A 17366-nucleotide genomic window follows, 5' to 3' on the forward strand; every position below is an offset into this window, starting at 1 on the left:
AAATCCTTAGGACGATAAAGATTGTAAATTGTGTGCAACATTTTTTTTTTCACTTTTTTTTTTAGATTCTTATCTAATATAAAATACAGCTGTGCGAACACTAAGCAGCGATGTCTCACAGAAGAGCGTCTCCAGGAGTCAGGAGGCACTGGATCAGTTTCATTAATCCCAGTCACATGGAAGTCTTGCTTGAGAATGAGTCTCAGTATTCCACAGTGTTGGATTTGGCCTTCCAGCACATATACAGATAGATAAATAGACAGATCGATATAAACACAAATACATTTAATATATATTTTTAAAAAATACATTTAAAATAAACTTAAAAATAAAAACTAACAACATGTTCTCTCAGACATGTTCTCTTTTTGTTCCTATCTTCCCTTACTTTCCAAATTTAAGCACATTTACGTCTAACTTGCTTAGCTTATTTAAAATAAATAACTAAATGTAATATTTCTAAATAAAACTAATAATCAGAAATATTTTGATTACACTATATGATATATTTTATTTGTAAATTATTGTATTTTTGGTTTGCAAATTTTAAATTTGTCTACTTTAATGCTTTATTTTATTGAAAAAATACTGTCAAAATATTCTCCTATCCTATCTAGATTAGACAAGCACTTTAGTTCAGAAATGTTTGGTGTTTCATGTACTGGAAAGTGGGGATGCTACACTTTTTATGCAATTGTGTCATATTGAGAACCAATAAGGAATAAATGAATGAATATGATTTATGAACAAATATTATAAGTTGTTTACAGATAATATTTAATGCATTTTTCCTAATTGCCATTTACTTATTTTGCTGCGCATATTTATTCACATTTCTCATAGATACAGATAAACTAGAAATACATGAAAAAGTAGGTCGAATATACATAATGCACTGAAAGAGAAATTTTGTGATGGAGGTTTCCTATCAAACTTTAGTCCTAAGGAAACTTCCTCTTCCACAGAATCAAAATCGGCCATGGCTATATCAGGTTATTATCAATTAAAAAGATTTTCCATGCTGCTCAAAGTTTCTTAAAGAATAATCTACTGTTTTACTTTTACATGCATTCTATATTACATGTGCAGCAGTTGATTACCAGGTCGAAAGTGGACATGAACAAAATGAGACAGAGATGTCAGCAATGCAGAGAAAATGTCATCATAGTTTGTCGCTTTATTACCTCTGTGTCAGCAGTTCGTCACTTCCCTTAGGCTAGATTCACTGAAAGTGCAGAATGGTAGTGATTTCATCATCACACTCCCATTTATGATTCATTTTAGATGAATCACAAATAAGGGCTCAGTTTTAAGGTCAGCATGTCAACTCTCTAGAATAGAATAGAATTCATTAGTATATTAAAAAGTTATGGGCATTTGGAAATGATTTGTTGACAGTGACATTTTACATGACAAAAAATAGCATTAGTTGGGCACATTAATAACAGTCCCTGTCCAGAAGGGGGCGGCTGGCGGCTGCAGTAGTTGTTTTTATTTGAATATCATATTGCATGCGGATGAATGAGCCAGCATCAAACGTTCCAACTAAAGGTAAGCAAATTTTGTTGTAGCGTTTAATGAAACGTGATTTCATTCGTGTGTGTAGGGTACTTCCCTTTGGTTCTTTCTATATCTCTGTGCAGGTGAAAAGTGCTGAATTTTACACTTTCAGTTTCTACGCTACAATAATAATAATAATACTGAAAACGTGGGGCGCGCGCGAGTTTGTAACTGTAACAGTAGTGTGGCGTTATTTCGCTGACAAATTAATGTGTTTTCGCGCTACAATAATGCGCTCTCGACATTTGTCAGTAAAACAACGCCATATAACAGTGACTGTTTTATTTGAAAACGGAAGTCACTCTTCCTTCATCTCAGCTGCACCCATGATGCTTCAGCGGCAGTCTCATCTGTTGATCTGTTATATATATATTGCTGCTTCTCACCCAAATACCAAGTATTTTATTACACATTATACTATTTTATTTGTTTTAAGTCACCATTATTTATGAATTGAGTATTTGAAATATTCCCCTCGTGCTATCTAGATCAGTGGTTCCAACCATGTTCCTGGGCCCCCCCCCCCATTCAGATCATCAGCTCATTAGAAGAGACTCCAAGACAGGGGTGTCAAACTCAGTTCCTGGAGGGCCACAGCCCTGCAGTGTTTAGTTCCAACCCTGATCCAACAACACACATACCATTTAGCTTTCAAATAAGCCTGAAGGACTTGATTAGCTGGATCAGGTGTGTTTATTTGCATCTTAATGCTGCAGGGATCTGGCTCTCCAGGAACTGAGTTCGACACCCCTGCTCCAAGACCTGAAATGGGTGTGTCAGACAAAGGAGAGATGCAAAATGAGCAGTGTTTGTTTTGGGGGGGGGAATGAAGTACTGAACCACTTTTTATATAATTTGCTTTAGAGGAAGTGTTGTGCTTATTAATTTTTTGGTAATAACTTAAAAATGTAAAATTCTTAAATGAATCTTTTCCCCCCTCTTTGCAGATTCCCCAACTATGTGTGACTGAAGCATCTTCATTTTTATTTTTTTTTATGTTGTATATTTTTGTTGAATTATTTTGTAATTTAATTTAACTGATTTTGTTACAGCCTTGATGTTCGGTTGCAAAGCCAATGTCAAATCTAGGTTTTCACATCACTGACCGAGCACAAGAGGTGATGGATGGGCCAGTAGATGGCACCAAGCTCATTCTGAGACTCAAGCTAGATCTCCTGGAAGCTCTGACGGGAGATCCAGACTTTCTGCTTCAGCATTGCCATGCCAGTGGCATACTGTCCAACAATGAGTACAACAACATCAAAGACATGAACATGTGTTCAAGGCAGGTACGGGACATCTTGGATTATGTTATTCACAAAGACAACAAGCATGCTCTGAAATTCCTGAAGTTGCTGAAAACACAAGACATGCAAGAGACATTTCCTAAACTACAGTTCCTTCAAAAGCTGCAAATCAACAAACGCAAGACACCAAAAAACACGGGTATGATCTTACACTCCGCCTTTGTAAACCATACATTATCAACTGTGAACACCTCTAGAATTTTGCCATTATGACTTTTATGCATGAAAATCTCATTATTGCAACTTTCAATGTTTTTATGTTGATTCTCATTACTGTAATGGTCATTTTTAGTCTTACAGTTAAAAATAGTTTTTAAATACATTTTGAAAAGTAAAATTGTGAAACTTATAGCAGTTAATGCAACCATAATGTATAAACGCTGTACTTGAAGAGAAAGATAACAAACTTAGTTACAGTAATGAGAATTACTTGCATTCTTGCATTACAGCTTAATCGTCCAAAAAATCTGAAGAACTGGTATAAGTTCAATTTAAATTCAATATCATAATTGATTAATTTTTACAACACAAAAACTGTTATTTTGCTGTTTTATTATTGTGAAGTTTCTTTGACACTTTCTAGATTGTAAAAAACACTGTATAAAAAAAATTGGGTTACTGCTGATCTTAAAAAGAAATGCCCTTCCACTAATTAGGGCCTAAAAAGAGCTTAAATTGGAGCAGAAAGTCTTAAAATCATAAAGGTTAAATGCATAAAGTCATGGCATTAAATGTTGCATGCAAAAAGTGAATGTCTTTCTAAGTATTTTTGTCGTGTTTTCCAGTAGCAATATCTAAACCTCAAATAAAGCTACATTTACTTAAGATGCAAATTAAACATGTAAAGTCTTGTTTTCTGAGAAATTGAACAAAAATAAGCGATCTTATGTTTAAAACAAGGACAAATATCTTTCAATCGGAGAATGAGGAAATTGTTGTCCCAATTGATATATTTTAAAATGATGTAATGCCAATTATATTTGTTCTTGTTTTAAACATAAACTCACTTCATTTTGATCTGTTTCTCATAAAATAAGACATTATGCTCCAAGAGTAAATTTCTCTTGATTTAAGAATCTTTAGACTTTTGCACTGGGAAGTGACAAAAAATACTGATGAACTTTTTTTTCTTTCTTCCCCCATGTGATCAAAAGATCTATTCCTAACTTGATCATAAAAAAGTCTTGAAAGTCTTGCCTTCCTAAAACCTGCAGAAACCCTAAAATAAAGGTCACTTTAAAATAATCATAATTTAAAAAAAGTTATAGTACTATAGTACATTATTATATTTTTTTTTATATGTATACATAATTTATTTCACTCAATTGCCATCAAACTTTGTAATACATGCAGTAATCTATTTGTAATTTAAAAATGTTGGTTTATCAGAGACGACAGCAAAAAGACGGCAGGAGATGTTGGAAAACAATGTATGGCAGGAGCAGCATCATATCATCAGTGAGTCACAAACACACCTCTGCCTTTTGCGTCTTCTGTAGCAGCTTCATGACCGCATTGACCACTTTTTCTCAGGCACTAGGATGGTGAGCGAGAGGGAGATGATGATGGTGGCTGGCTGCATCGGGAACAGCTGGAGGGAGGTGGGCATTCTGGCACTGGATATGAACACCACCACTCTTCAGCAGATAGAGGAGGACAACAGCCAACACAAAATGCGGGTTTTCACCATGCTGCGAAAATGGAGCATACGTGAGAGGGAACAAGCCACCGCAGCTCGTCTCCATTCCCTACTAACCCAAGAGGACAGCGGCATAGACACTCTGAAAATCAACTTCCTGTTGGACAACAACTGAGGCTGCTAGGAGGACTTAAGAGTGATGCAGGCATGGTGTCACAACCTTCTCTACAGGGTTTTATCTAGGGCTTTTACATTTGTAAAACAAGTTCTGTGGTAAACATAAATTGCCAATACTTGACACTTAAGCAGTTATAATATTTTTTTTAAAATGTATGTTCCACTTCTGTATGAATTTCTTTTGCTGAACATAAAAAAGGTATTTTGAAGAAAGTTGGTAAAACTATGGAAGTCAATGGCTACCGTCAACTGCTTGGTTACCTACATACTTCAAAATATCTTCTTTTGTGTCCTACAGTTGAAAGAAATTCATATAGCAAAGGTTTGGAACAACTTGTGGGTGAGTAAACGATGACAGAATTTTCATTTTTGGTTGATCTATCCCTTAAAAAAAACATTATAATAACCCATATGAAAATCTCATGGTGAATTAATCTTTTGGATTTTGAAGTTATAGCTGCAGCCCTTTGTTTATAAGTAGCACTTTGCATTCACAGACATGCAAACATACCACTAGAGTGAGCTATAACTGCTAATCAGTGTACTGTTTTGTCTATTTTATTTTATTTTTTTGTCTGTAAAGGCTATGTATAAAGTCAGCTACAAGCTTAAATAATAGGGGAACGTAATGCAACAAGCTATAATGTGCGTATTTCAAAAAAATGTCTTAAACCTTATGTGCAAAACCTTTCATATATAAAAATCTATATTTTTACATAAGTGTAGTGCTTTTTTTTTTTTTTTTTTCCAAAAAAGGTGCAGGACTGAATAAACTATTAGACTGTTTTGTTTTATTGCAATGTTTTATTTTTTCATGGCATTATTACTTAAAAAAGCTGCAGTCCGTAAGTTTTGCCTCTCTGTTGCACTGTAAAAAGGTTGCTGTAAATTTTACAGTAACTTACTGGCAGCTGGATGCCAGTAACTTACTGTAAAATAGTTTACAGTATCATTACTGTAATTCCATACAGTAATAATAATGCATACTGTATTACTATTTACAGTAGGAGTACTGTATTTTTCAATTACAGTACAAGTACTGTATTTTAATATGCAATAATAATACTGTATATTGTATTATTATTTACAGTACAAGTACTGTATTTTTATTTACAGTACTAGAATTGATTTCATATTACTCACTTTTTTTGTAGATTTGGGTCTAGCTTCATTTGCTTTATTATTACAAAATTAATACAATTTTAATCTACATGTCACTGGTAAGGTTGCAATAAAGTTGATGAAACTGATCTAATCGCAGAAGTCAAAGTTTTATTTAATATAGAACTCAAAATACTCAGAAAACAAAGCAACAAAACCAAACACAGAGTATAAAAAGACAAACCAATTAATTAAATTAACAACAGGTGTAACTGATGTTTAACGAATGAAAAACCACTAGCTGTAAACTATACGTTTTTTACTCCCCCAAAAATGCATAAGTTCTCATGAACATTTGTCATTAAAATGTGCTGTTTCATTGTTTAACTATTTCATTATTTAACATTTACTTTAAAAAGCACATTATACAAATGTGTTTGAATTCATCCTGTGTATTTGTAACATGGCTAAAAATTTCTGAAAAACATTCTGAAAAGCAGAACAAATCAAACAGTAAAAACATGTTTTAGTCGTGTTTTCTTTCAATAATTTGGCCAATCGAATTCAACAAGCTCTCTGATGAAAGATGTCACAAGGGGATTCAGGCTGGCGATTTTTCTCTGCAACCTTTTTCCAGATGCCCGGCTGATCTGTGATTTTGATTTTGTGATTTAGGCATTTGGTGCCATCAGGTTTTATTCTCAGAATGAACCTGCAAGCACAAGAAAAAACACATTTATCAAACCACTGATTTCCCAACAGTCATAACATGGTGCTGTATGCAGTTTTATGTTAATAAAAGCAATATGTACTATATAAATAAATAATTAATTATACATTGTAGACAGATTATGAACAGATTAGACAGATTATCATGAACCTTTGTGAGGTTGCAATTAAAATGAGGGACACTTTTTTAGTGCTTATAAAGAGACAGCTCTTTGCGTGCTTTCTGCCATGCCAAATCAAACATAGTAGTCTATTTTTGCTTTTCTGTTTAAATTAACAGTGGTTTGGGAATTTAGATAATTTATTGGGAATGTTTATGCTGGGATGTGATGTCTCTAGGCTCTGGTTCTCAAAATTTTAGAGTAGTACCCCCTGAGGCTTTTAACATCGATCTGCGTAACCCCTCTCTGCAGTTACACCTTTTTCAGTAAGGGACAATATTTGCTCCTAATATTTGCTTTTTTTACATTTACAAATACTTTTATAAAATAAATAATGCTTTAAATAAAAAATATAAAAAATTAAATAAAGAAATATGAAATGATGGTAAAAACAAAGTGATGCTTTAAATATTAAATTAAAACCCCCAGTACGTCGCAACAAGTCACTATCTTTATTTGTGAGGCATTCATTCATTCAGTAAGGAAGCAAATGGCTGTAATTATCAATGAATCATTGAATTATTGGCTCTCTTAATTTATTCAAAGCCGCAGATTCATTCACAAACACTGCTGTGTGGTGCTGTTCTGCAGTAGCTTTCGTTGGAGCTATTTTTTGTATCGAAAAATACTGACTATTACTGTGTTTAAAATGAACATCACTTAATATCAATACCTTTCGTTTGTTGAACTGTTGTATAAATCAATGTCACATTAGCAATCGAGTGGATATTCGTGTTAAACACAGGAACTCACACAGGGAATGTTTTTGTATTGAAGAGATTTTGAATCTTAAATCGTCAGTAGGGTTGCCACCTTCAATACAGAAAAATAAGGGTAAATCACAACTTAAAACATGTTTTCATAAAAATATTAATTGCTAATGAACTTTAGTAATTGTATAAGGTGGCGTGAACACAGATTTTGGATAAAATATTTGTCACTGTTTGCAGACAGTAACACCATCCAAACAGTGAAACCACATAATAAATAACTGATCTACAAACATTTCTAAATTCATGTAAAACACACAATTATTGTTATTTTCTTTTTATTATTGGTAAGTTAATCTATTTTATATAGTCTATTCTTAATTGTACTGTAGCCTATTGAAGAATGCAATCGTTTAAATAAGTTAAGTTGTTTATTTGCTTCACATAGGCACTGTATTTTAATCTCTTATTAAAATAATGCTTATGTGTCTGACTGTACACCTTAACCGTAATAAACAAATTGGGACGCAAAATGGGACGCGCTATTTTGTTCTCAAATGCGGGACGATTCCGTATTTCAAAGGACGGATGGCAACTAGGGGTGTCCATGGTTAACCGGTTAACCGATTAACCGTAAAAAATTGTGTAACCGAGTGAAACATTTTGCTCGGTTAAGTGACGTCAATGGCGTGCATTGAATTTAGTTGTAATACATTTTTGCACCACCAGAGACCGCCAGAGCGCTCCCAGACATTTGTAATGTCCACAAGAAGAAGTCATTTTTCTAATATGAAGCGGGCTAATACGAGTGACGGGGCAAAATGCAAGTATTGCAATACAGTGCTTAGATATACTTCAAGTACAACCTCGTTGTTGTAATCTCAACAGCCAACACCCGGGCATCATTAGGCCGGTCAGGACACACTGGATGCGTGGCGAAAGCATCTCAGCTGCGTGGCGTGTCTGTTTTTAATTCGGTTCCCATGTTAACAGGTTAGAGCTTGCCGACTGCCTGCGTGAGACGCGCGGCTCAGGCGCGGCTCGACGCGTGCAGGCTAGAAATAGAACCGACGCCTTGTTGGAAGCGTTTCCAGGCAAAGTATAATAGGAAAATATGTTTATATGTCATTTTGTACAAAAATACATATTAATTCATGACTTTTTTTATATTTGAAAGTCTATAGGTTGACATAAATTCAGATATAAATGTAATTTAAATAAATAAATAAATAATTATCGATTTTCAAATATTGTACGTGTCAAACATAGTCATAGCCTTAGCGAGGCGGCCGCGGAGTCTGCTTGTTACCTTTTGCCTTATACATTTTAGGCTTATTCTCAAATTCAGATTGTGTTAATGGGCGGCATTATTAGGCAGTTTTAATAGGACAATTTGACCGGAGAGATTAAATTTTGTCGGACATTCCTTTTTTTTTTTTCGGCCAATGTCCGGAAATTACTATGGTTATGGTTACTATGGCACACTATGGTTAACCGAGTATTAACCGCAAAGGGCCTCGGTTAACGGTTAATGAAAAACTTGAGAACGTGGAGCCCTAATGGCAACCCTATAAGTCAGTCAAGTCAAAATTTATATATGAAAAGCTCTTTTCCAAAACGTGATAAATGCCATAAAATTTTTTTGTAATTTTGCAATGTTTTGTAATTTTGCTGTGTACTGACCCTATTTGCTGCTCCATCAACGTTTCTTGCCAAATCGCTATATTTCCATGTTTAAAATGTACTGCAAGATGCAGGTTCTTTCCAAACCGCGATAAGCGCTGAACCTATTTTTAGCCTAAACGCGATATTATCCTCAGGACTAATCAGAATTATCTTTTTCTCTTCACGCTCTCACCCTTGAATCACTCGCACATATCGCGCCAGACGCTCAGTTCGCCTCATTCGCGCGTCCGTACCGTGCTAAACGCCTCGCGCCACAGGACCTCCAGATGCACGTAAACGGCGTCTTTGCATTGACTTAAAGGGATAGTTCACCCAAAAATGTAAATTATGTAATTAATAACTCACCGTCATTTTGTTCCAAACCCGTGAGACCTCAGTTTATCTTCGGAACACAGTTTAAGATATTTTAGATTAAGGCAGAGAGCTCTCAGTGCCTCCATTGAAGCAGAAAGGTAAGAAAAACATCTTCAAAGTAGTCCGTGTGACATCAGAGGGTCAGTTAGAATTTTTTGAAGCATCAAAAATACTTTTTTGGTCCAAAAATAGCAAAAACTACGACTTTATTCAGCATTGTCTTCTCTTCAGTGTCTGTTGTGAGAGAGTTCAAAACACTGCAGTTTAGTGAAAAAAAAAAGAGCATTAGACAGCTGCAGCTCATTCAAAACCTGCAAGGATTCTGAGTAGAACCAGAAAATCTGAGCATATCACACCAGTCCTCAGGTCCTTAAACTGGCTTCCAGTTACATTTAGGATTGATTTTTAAGTACTTTTACTCGTATATAAGTCACTAAATGACCTAGGACCGAAATATATTGCAGATATGTTCACTGAATATAAACCTAACAGAGCACTCAGATCATTAGGATCAAGTAAGTCAGAAATACCAAGGGTTCACACAAAACAACTGGCGTCTGCCTTTAGTTACTATGCTGCCCGCAGTTGGAATCAGCTTCCAGAAGAGATCAGATGTGCTAAAACACTAGTCACATTTAAATCTAGACTCAAAACTCATCTGTTTAGCTGTGCATTTATTGAATGAGCACTGTGCAAAGTCCGAACTGATTGCACTACATTTTCACAGTTTTTTTATTCTATTTTATGTAAAATAATTTTCTAACTGTTTTAAATTAATTTTAAAACATCTTCAGTTCTCTCTTCACAGCAGTTCAGTCAGTGTACTGTTTGAGTAAATGAACTACTCCGGGATATTGGTTTGTTTGAACTCAGAGGGAGTGTCAGACACATTAAAAAAAGTGAACAGCTTAAGTCATTTGTGGATTAATGCGTATTGGAACCATTTAAAAGATTCAGTTCGATCTGGAATGATTCGTTTGCGACCTGGATATCACAAACTGCTTTGTTTTAAACTCTCTCTCACAACAGACATGGAAGAGAAGACAATGCTGAATAAAGTCATAGTTTTTGCTATTTTTGGACCAAAATGTATATTCGATGCTTCAGAATATTCTAACTGACCCTCAGATGTCACATGGACTACTTTGATGATGTTTTTCTTACCTTTCTGGACATGGACAGTATACCGTACACACAGCTTCAATGGAGGGACTGAGAGCGCTCAGACTAAATCTAAAATATCTTAAGCTGTGTTCTGAAGATAAACAGAGGTCTCACGGGTTTGGAACGACATGAGGGTAAGTTATTAATTACATAATTTAGATTTTTGGGTGAACTATCCCTTTAACATGAAAATCACTTGCGCCAGACGCTCTTTTCGCATTTGGTGTGAACGCCACTCACTCACATACACAATGTCATGTCATGATGTGTATGTAAAGTTGAAAATGGATATTTTACTTGTTTAAAATGTGCTAGAAAAAGACATACAGTATTGTTCAAAATAATAGCAGTACAATGTGACTAACCAGAATAATCAAGGTTTTTCATATATTTTTTTATTGCTACGTGGCAAACAAGTTACCAGTAGGTTCAGTAGATTCTCAGAAAACAAATGAGACCCAGCATTCATGATATGCACGCTCTTAAGGCTGTGCAATTGGGCAATTAGTTGAATTAGTTGAAAGGGGTGTGTTCAAAAAAATAGCAGTGTGGCATTCTATCACTGAGGTCATCAATTTTGTGAAGAAACAGGTGTGAATCAGGTGGCCCCTATTTAAGGATGAAGCCAACACTTGTTGAACATGCATTTGAAAGCTGAGGAAAATGGGTCGTTCAAGACATTGTTCAGAAGAACAGCGTACTTTGATTAAAAAGTTGATTAGAGAGGGGAAAACCTATAAAGAGGTGCAAAAAATGATAAGCTGTTCAGCTAAAATGATCTCCAATGCCTTAAAATGGAGAGCAAAACCAGAGAGACGTGGAAGAAAACGGAAGACAACCATCAAAATGGATAAAAGAATAACCAGAATGGCAAAGGCTCAGCCAATGATCACCTCCAGGATGATCAAAGACAGTCTGGAGTTACCTGTAAGTACTGTGACAGTTAGAAGACGTCTGTGTGAAGCTAATCTATTTTCAAGAATCCCCCGCAAAGTCCCTCTGTTAAAAAAAAGGCATGTGCAGAAGAGGTTACAATTTGCCAAAGAACACATCAACTGGCCTAAAGAGAAATGGAGGAACATTTTGTGGACTGATGAGAGTAAAATTGTTATTTTTGGGTCCAAGGGCCACAGGCAGTTTGTGAGACGACCCCCAAACTCTGAATTCAAGCCACAGTACACAGTGAAGACAGTGAAGCATGGAGGTGCAAGCATCATGATATGGGCATGTTTCTCCTACTATGGTGTTGGGCCTATTTATCGCATACCAGGGATCATGGATCAGTTTGCATATGTTAAAATACTTGAAGAGGTCATGTTGCCCTATGCTGAAGAGGACATGCCCTTGAAATGGTTGTTTCAACAAGACAATGACCCAAAACACACTAGTAAACGGGCAAAGTCTTGGTTCCAAACCAACAAAATTAATGTTATGGAGTGGCCAGCCCAATCTCCAGACCTTAATCCAATTGAGAACTTGTGGGGTGATATCAAAAATGCTGTTTCTGAAGCAAAACCAAGAAATGTGAATGAATTGTGGAATGTTGTTAAAGAATCATGGAGTGGAATAACAGCTGAGAGGTGCCACAAGTTGGTTGACTCCATGCCACACAGATGTCAAGCAGTTTTAAAAAACTGTGGTCATACAACTAAATATTAGTTTAGTGATTCACAGGATTGCTAAATCCCAGAAAAAAAAATGTTTGTACAAAATAGTTTTGAGTTTGTACAGTCAAAGGTAGACACTGCTATTTTTTTGAACACACCCCTTTCAACTAATTGCCCAATTGCACAGCCTTAAGAGCGTGCATATCATGAATGCTGGGTCTTGTTTGTTTTCTGACAATCTACTGAACCTACTGGTAACTTGTTTGCCACGTAGCAATAAAAAATATACTAAAAACCTTGATTATTCTGGTTAGTCACATTGTACTGCTATTATTTTGAACAATACTGTATGACTACTACACTCAAGTCTTTTGCAGTGTCTCACACGCGTCAAATTAAAATTATTGTTTTAATTTTAATTTAAATGTTTTTTGAGCAGAAAGTCAACATATCGTCCCCTTGGAATTATAAGGTTCTATCTGCGTTCTGAGCAGTTTTGAGATATTGAGCTTTACATTTTTTGCATTCCATGTAGAAATCACCTTTTTATTTTCTAAATAAAACATTCCAAAATGTACATAACTTTAAAAAAAACTACATCATATAATGTAAAGAAGTGGCCACAGAATAAAAATATGTAAATAACTAAATTTAGACAAAAATGTCAGATAGAACCTTATAATTCCAAGGGTACGATATTACAAAGATTTCTGAAGAATCAAGTGACACTGAAGAATGGAGTAATGAAAAAAGGAATACATAACATTTTAAAATATATTTCAATACAAAACAGTTTTTTTAAATTGCAATCATATTTAAAAATATGACTGTGTTTTTGATCAAATAAATGCAGCCTAAAATTTTTAGGATAAGAGCTTGTGATGTACAGCCTGGTTGGATTGGCTGCTGCCTAAAATAATTAAACATAATTTACCACTTTATTTACAAAATATTAATCTTCAACACATGTTCACAAGAGCACCGCGATGCATGCCTGTTGTGTTGACACAAGAGCAGACGTTCAGTCAGCTCTCGGGTATCTGTCTGCTGGTAGATGTTGACCAACTTTAATCTCATCCATAGTATCAATTAAAAAAGCTTTTTAATAGACTTACCAAGTGCAATCAGTCTTGGGGTACTGGGCAGAGAGAGGCTTCTCTCTGCATCTGCTGGAGTTGCAGTGACCTAAAAGTAGAGCAATTAACAAAAGGTTGGGAGAAATTAATTACATATATAGAGAACATACTTGCATCTTGTTTTAAAATACTTCTCAATGTGCTTTATAAGCATATGTCACTTTGTGATATCTTTGTCTGCCTATCTTGCAAAATAGAAGTTTGATCATAAATGATGATGAAAATTAAAGTGTACCTCAAATGCATGACATATGAATACAAAAACAGTAATAGTCTTTTAGAAATGTCTTAAGAAACTATAATCCTGCGATCTCTTACATCCTCCAGTAAATGTGGGTCATCTGATCTGTGTGTCTTTGCATCAATGTACTGTGCTTTGACTGACTCAAGGGCTCAAAAGTGCTTTGAGGGTCTCATTTACTGGAACATCCTGCAAAAAGCAGTCCTTTCCTTTGGAATTTTTACCTAGATACACCTGTTCAGGTGCCACATAATTAAAATTCCTCTTGAAATATGTCTTCTGTCAAAAATGTGTCTTTAAAATGGTAAATGGACTGCATTTATATAGCGCTTTCAACAGACCACATGGCCATCCAAAGCGCTTTACAAGTTGAATCACATTCACCCATCCACTCCCTCATTCATACACCAGCGGTGGTGTCTGCCATTCAAGGCGCCATCCAGCTCGTCGGATGCTCGTCTTTATCACTGCAATTATCCTCAACCTCAGAATGCACAACAATGTCATCATGGATGTCACTGTCATGTCTACAGTTTGATGCATCAGCATCTATTATTACAGGGTTCTCCAAAGATTCTCTGTGTTTTCTGCTTATGTGAGATGTGAAAGATGATTTTACATGAAAATGTTTTTCACAGTTGGGAAAGGGGCAGGTAACGTTTTCCCCATCTCTTATATGCCAATTTAAATGGTCGCAGAAGCTAGGAAAATTTGGGGATGTACAGTATGCTCGCATCCCACAACCTGACAAATCAAAGCATCCGTTTGAGCAGGTCTGCTGTTATTTGGTTGTGTGTGCTTACGAAGCATGTGTGACTTTAGTGCAGACAGAATCTGAAAACTACAAGGACAAGTCGGCAAACCACCATTGAACCTAAAATTAGACAGGTTCCTATGCATTATGATATACGGTGGTAAAATCTGTAATGCGTTCGCACAGATAACTTGCAGTGTTCGCACACAAAACTGCGCAACCATCTTGACTGCTGCTTTTTTAAACAGTATGTTAAAGATAGAAATGACAGTTTTCAGATTATGTTAACGTTTTAATATAAGAGTCAACGTTAGTATAATAATCACCAGCTTTTCCTCATTGAATTGTTGTTAGCTTACCAGTTTCTTCAGATGACGGTAACCGCCAGAAAAGAACTCCAAGCAACTCCAAACCTCCGACGTTCCGCGGTTCTAACAGCAAAAAACTAAATGAAAACGAAATATTCACTTCAAAATACTGTTATACAACCTCCGTCTTTAGTGTTGCCTCACGTTTTCTTTTTGTACTTCAAGATAGTTTGCTGTTGACGTAAAGTTTCCACAGAGTCCTCCTGCTTAGCTAATTTACATTAAAGAGGCAGAGGAGCATTAAAAAAAAAGCTTATTTTGTTTCTGTGTCACTAAATATCAGTCGATGTAAACTTTATTCACCCCGTTTAAGTTGTCATAATGATGACGGCAGTAACAATTGTAACATTACCTCAGGCCTTGACAAACAGGCAGAAAAAAAGTCTTGACTAACGTTACAGGAATATTGTCCTCACAACTCACTCAATTTGCAACACTGGTTCGTGTTAGGTTGCTGTTAATAAGTGACTGCATTTGAAAATATCTCAGTTTTAAATAAAATAATTACAGAAACAATACTAACCTTTTTGTTGAGTGTTTCCTCAGTTGTCCCAACCAACCGAAAAAAAAACCGTTGAAAAGAAGTCTCCGTTGTCATTGGTCAGTTTTTTCGCGGGCATTGTCGCTACTGTAAATCGATTTACAGTAGAGAATAATTACAGTACTAAACTTATATTTTCCCATAATCCTTTGCTATTTACAGTATTATACTGTTGGCACATTTAACAGTATTATACTGTACATATTACAGTAAAATACTGTTCAAATTACAAAAATCCGTTACAGTGTGCCATCAGTTATCTTCCTTGCTTGGCTCCAGCACGGATGAATCTAATGTTTTGAGGAGTACTGTATGTGTGGATATTTACTGTACTTTGCAATCACAGACTCTATCCTACATCTGGGAATGTATGACCCAAATAAGAATTTTCACTGCATATTGTCATCTGAACAAGTAACAAGTCTGCCAAGTTTGTTCTGACCAACTGAGGGAAAAAAAGCATTACCACTGGTAATTAAAACTAAAGATCGGTTAGTTCATATCGCGTCAAACCCTGTAAATTATTGTTATACTTTAAATTTCAAAATATTAATCTTAACAACATCAGTATTGTGTGACTGTGTATATATTGTGTATTAGCCTGTATATTTAGATTTCTGTACAATCTAATCTAATTGTTACATTATTCGAATTTCATATTAAGAAATTATTTTAACCCAAAAAAGCAAATGATTTTTGCTTCGAACTGGTTGTCTTTAAAATTTGGTCTAAACCCAGGCTATCATTCATTCATTCATCTGTAATCTGAAGCACATTTCAAACTGGAATATAATTTAATTTAATTCACATTTGTTTCATATAAACAACTAGTTTCTTGTGCATTCTGCACACCTTCACATCTGTAATTTGCTGTTTTATACAGTAAAAGCCTCGACTGCCACACATACTCGAGCTTAATCCCAATCACCTCCATCAAAATTATAAATGTAATTATTCTGCCCGCTGTGAGAAAAGGCTATAAATTATCTACCACCTGCAGGATCCTCACTTGTGATAGCCTAGCCGGGCAACTTCTTTATAATAAGTTTACAGACGTGACGTAATGACACGGTAGCACGTTCGAATTTCCCGCGAAAACCTACTGGGACCACTCAAATGAGAAAACATTATTGCAAGCTAATTGTTGTGAATCAGACTAAACTAGGTCGATAGTTTTAAACACTGGCTAATTATGTACTTGCGCAAATATTGGCTTTAGATCATTTTTAACCAAAAAAAAGTTACGGACTGCAGCTTTAATTGTTTTTCTCTTAAGCTGATTTTAAAGTAAGATCAAGTTCCATTCCTACTTTTTAGATTGCATTTCAGTTTGTGTTTTTTTTTTTAAATATAAGTTTGAGGTGAGTGTGAACGGTACGGTAGCATTCCATTCTACAGAAGTATACTTTTCCTCTTTTTAAGTAAATTAATGTGGAAGCTTTTATCAAAGTCTTAAAATTTGAACCGATTCCATGAACAGATAAGGAATAGTCGTGTTTATGACGGAAGTTTAAAAAGTTGTATGTTCCAATAGAGACCGCTATGTGGCAACATAACGCGACCTTCGCTCTCTCGGCAAGTATCACGTTGTTTCACCCTGATGCATTTTCACCCTGGTGTTTCACCTTTCTTTTACTGTCTATGGTTTCACCCTTGTTCACCCTTGTTTTGCATGCCAAGCAGGTGATAGGATTGGAGGCGGAGCTTTGTACAATTCCATTGCACAGACCTGTGCCTAGTCGGTGTCTAGGGTCTAGTCTTGCCAGATTTCATGGAATCTTTTGGGATTATTGCAACCTGACGTGTTCCCACTCTTAACATTAATTGGACTATTTCATGTTACTCTGTTTTTGTACTTTTTTGTAACTTTTCTATATTTTTTAATTATTTCTGTTTTGTAAAAGAAATTGATCATGCTTCTGTGATGGGTTATTTTTAAAAACAAAAAAATCTATATAAATAAAGAAATTAATCACTATACTGTCATTTGGATTTTAATGAAATTGTATTGCTTTATAACTTGTTTTATTGTAGGATATAGATACTTGTTAGATATGCTGTGTCATGTTTATTGATTTATAGCCTAAGGATATAAAAATCTGGCTCCCGGAGAGCATAGTTTTTTTAAGCT

At 35.3% G+C, this 17366-nt stretch overlaps 1 protein-coding gene across 3 annotated transcripts; it reads left to right on the forward strand.

Annotated features, from left to right (window-relative positions):
• Positions 1–1431: 1431 nt before the first annotated feature.
• Positions 1432–5403, forward strand: LOC127944868 (uncharacterized). 3 transcript variants are annotated; one of them, XM_052541203.1, is made up of 4 exons: positions 1432–1551; positions 2613–3006; positions 4257–4325; positions 4401–5403. In XM_052541203.1, exons 2-4 carry the CDS (start codon positions 2637–2639, stop codon positions 4679–4681), a joined length of 720 nt encoding a protein of 239 aa, XP_052397163.1. In that variant the 5' UTR covers positions 1432–1551; positions 2613–2636; the 3' UTR covers positions 4682–5403. The 3 variants fall into 3 exon arrangements, with proteins under 3 accessions (XP_052397163.1, XP_052397162.1, XP_052397164.1); XM_052541202.1 differs by lacking the exon at positions 1432–1551 and adding an exon at positions 2141–2331; XM_052541204.1 differs by lacking the exon at positions 1432–1551 and adding an exon at positions 2150–2247.
• Positions 5404–17366: the final 11963 nt, after the last annotated feature.

Source organism: Carassius gibelio, chromosome A23 (assembly GCF_023724105.1).
Source record: "Carassius gibelio isolate Cgi1373 ecotype wild population from Czech Republic chromosome A23, carGib1.2-hapl.c, whole genome shotgun sequence".
Classification (NCBI taxonomy): domain Eukaryota; kingdom Metazoa; phylum Chordata; class Actinopteri; order Cypriniformes; family Cyprinidae; genus Carassius; species Carassius gibelio.

Coding starts and splice junctions, on each gene's coding strand:
- LOC127944868 (XM_052541203.1), top strand. CDS start 2,637: ATGTCAAATCTAGGTTTTCACATCACTGACCGAGCACAAGAGGTGATG. Junction 3,007..4,256: donor CAAGACACCAAAAAACACGG/GTATGATCTTAC, acceptor TTGGTTTATCAG/AGACGACAGCAAAAAGACGG. Junction 4,326..4,400: donor GGAGCAGCATCATATCATCA/GTGAGTCACAAA, acceptor ACTTTTTCTCAG/GCACTAGGATGGTGAGCGAG.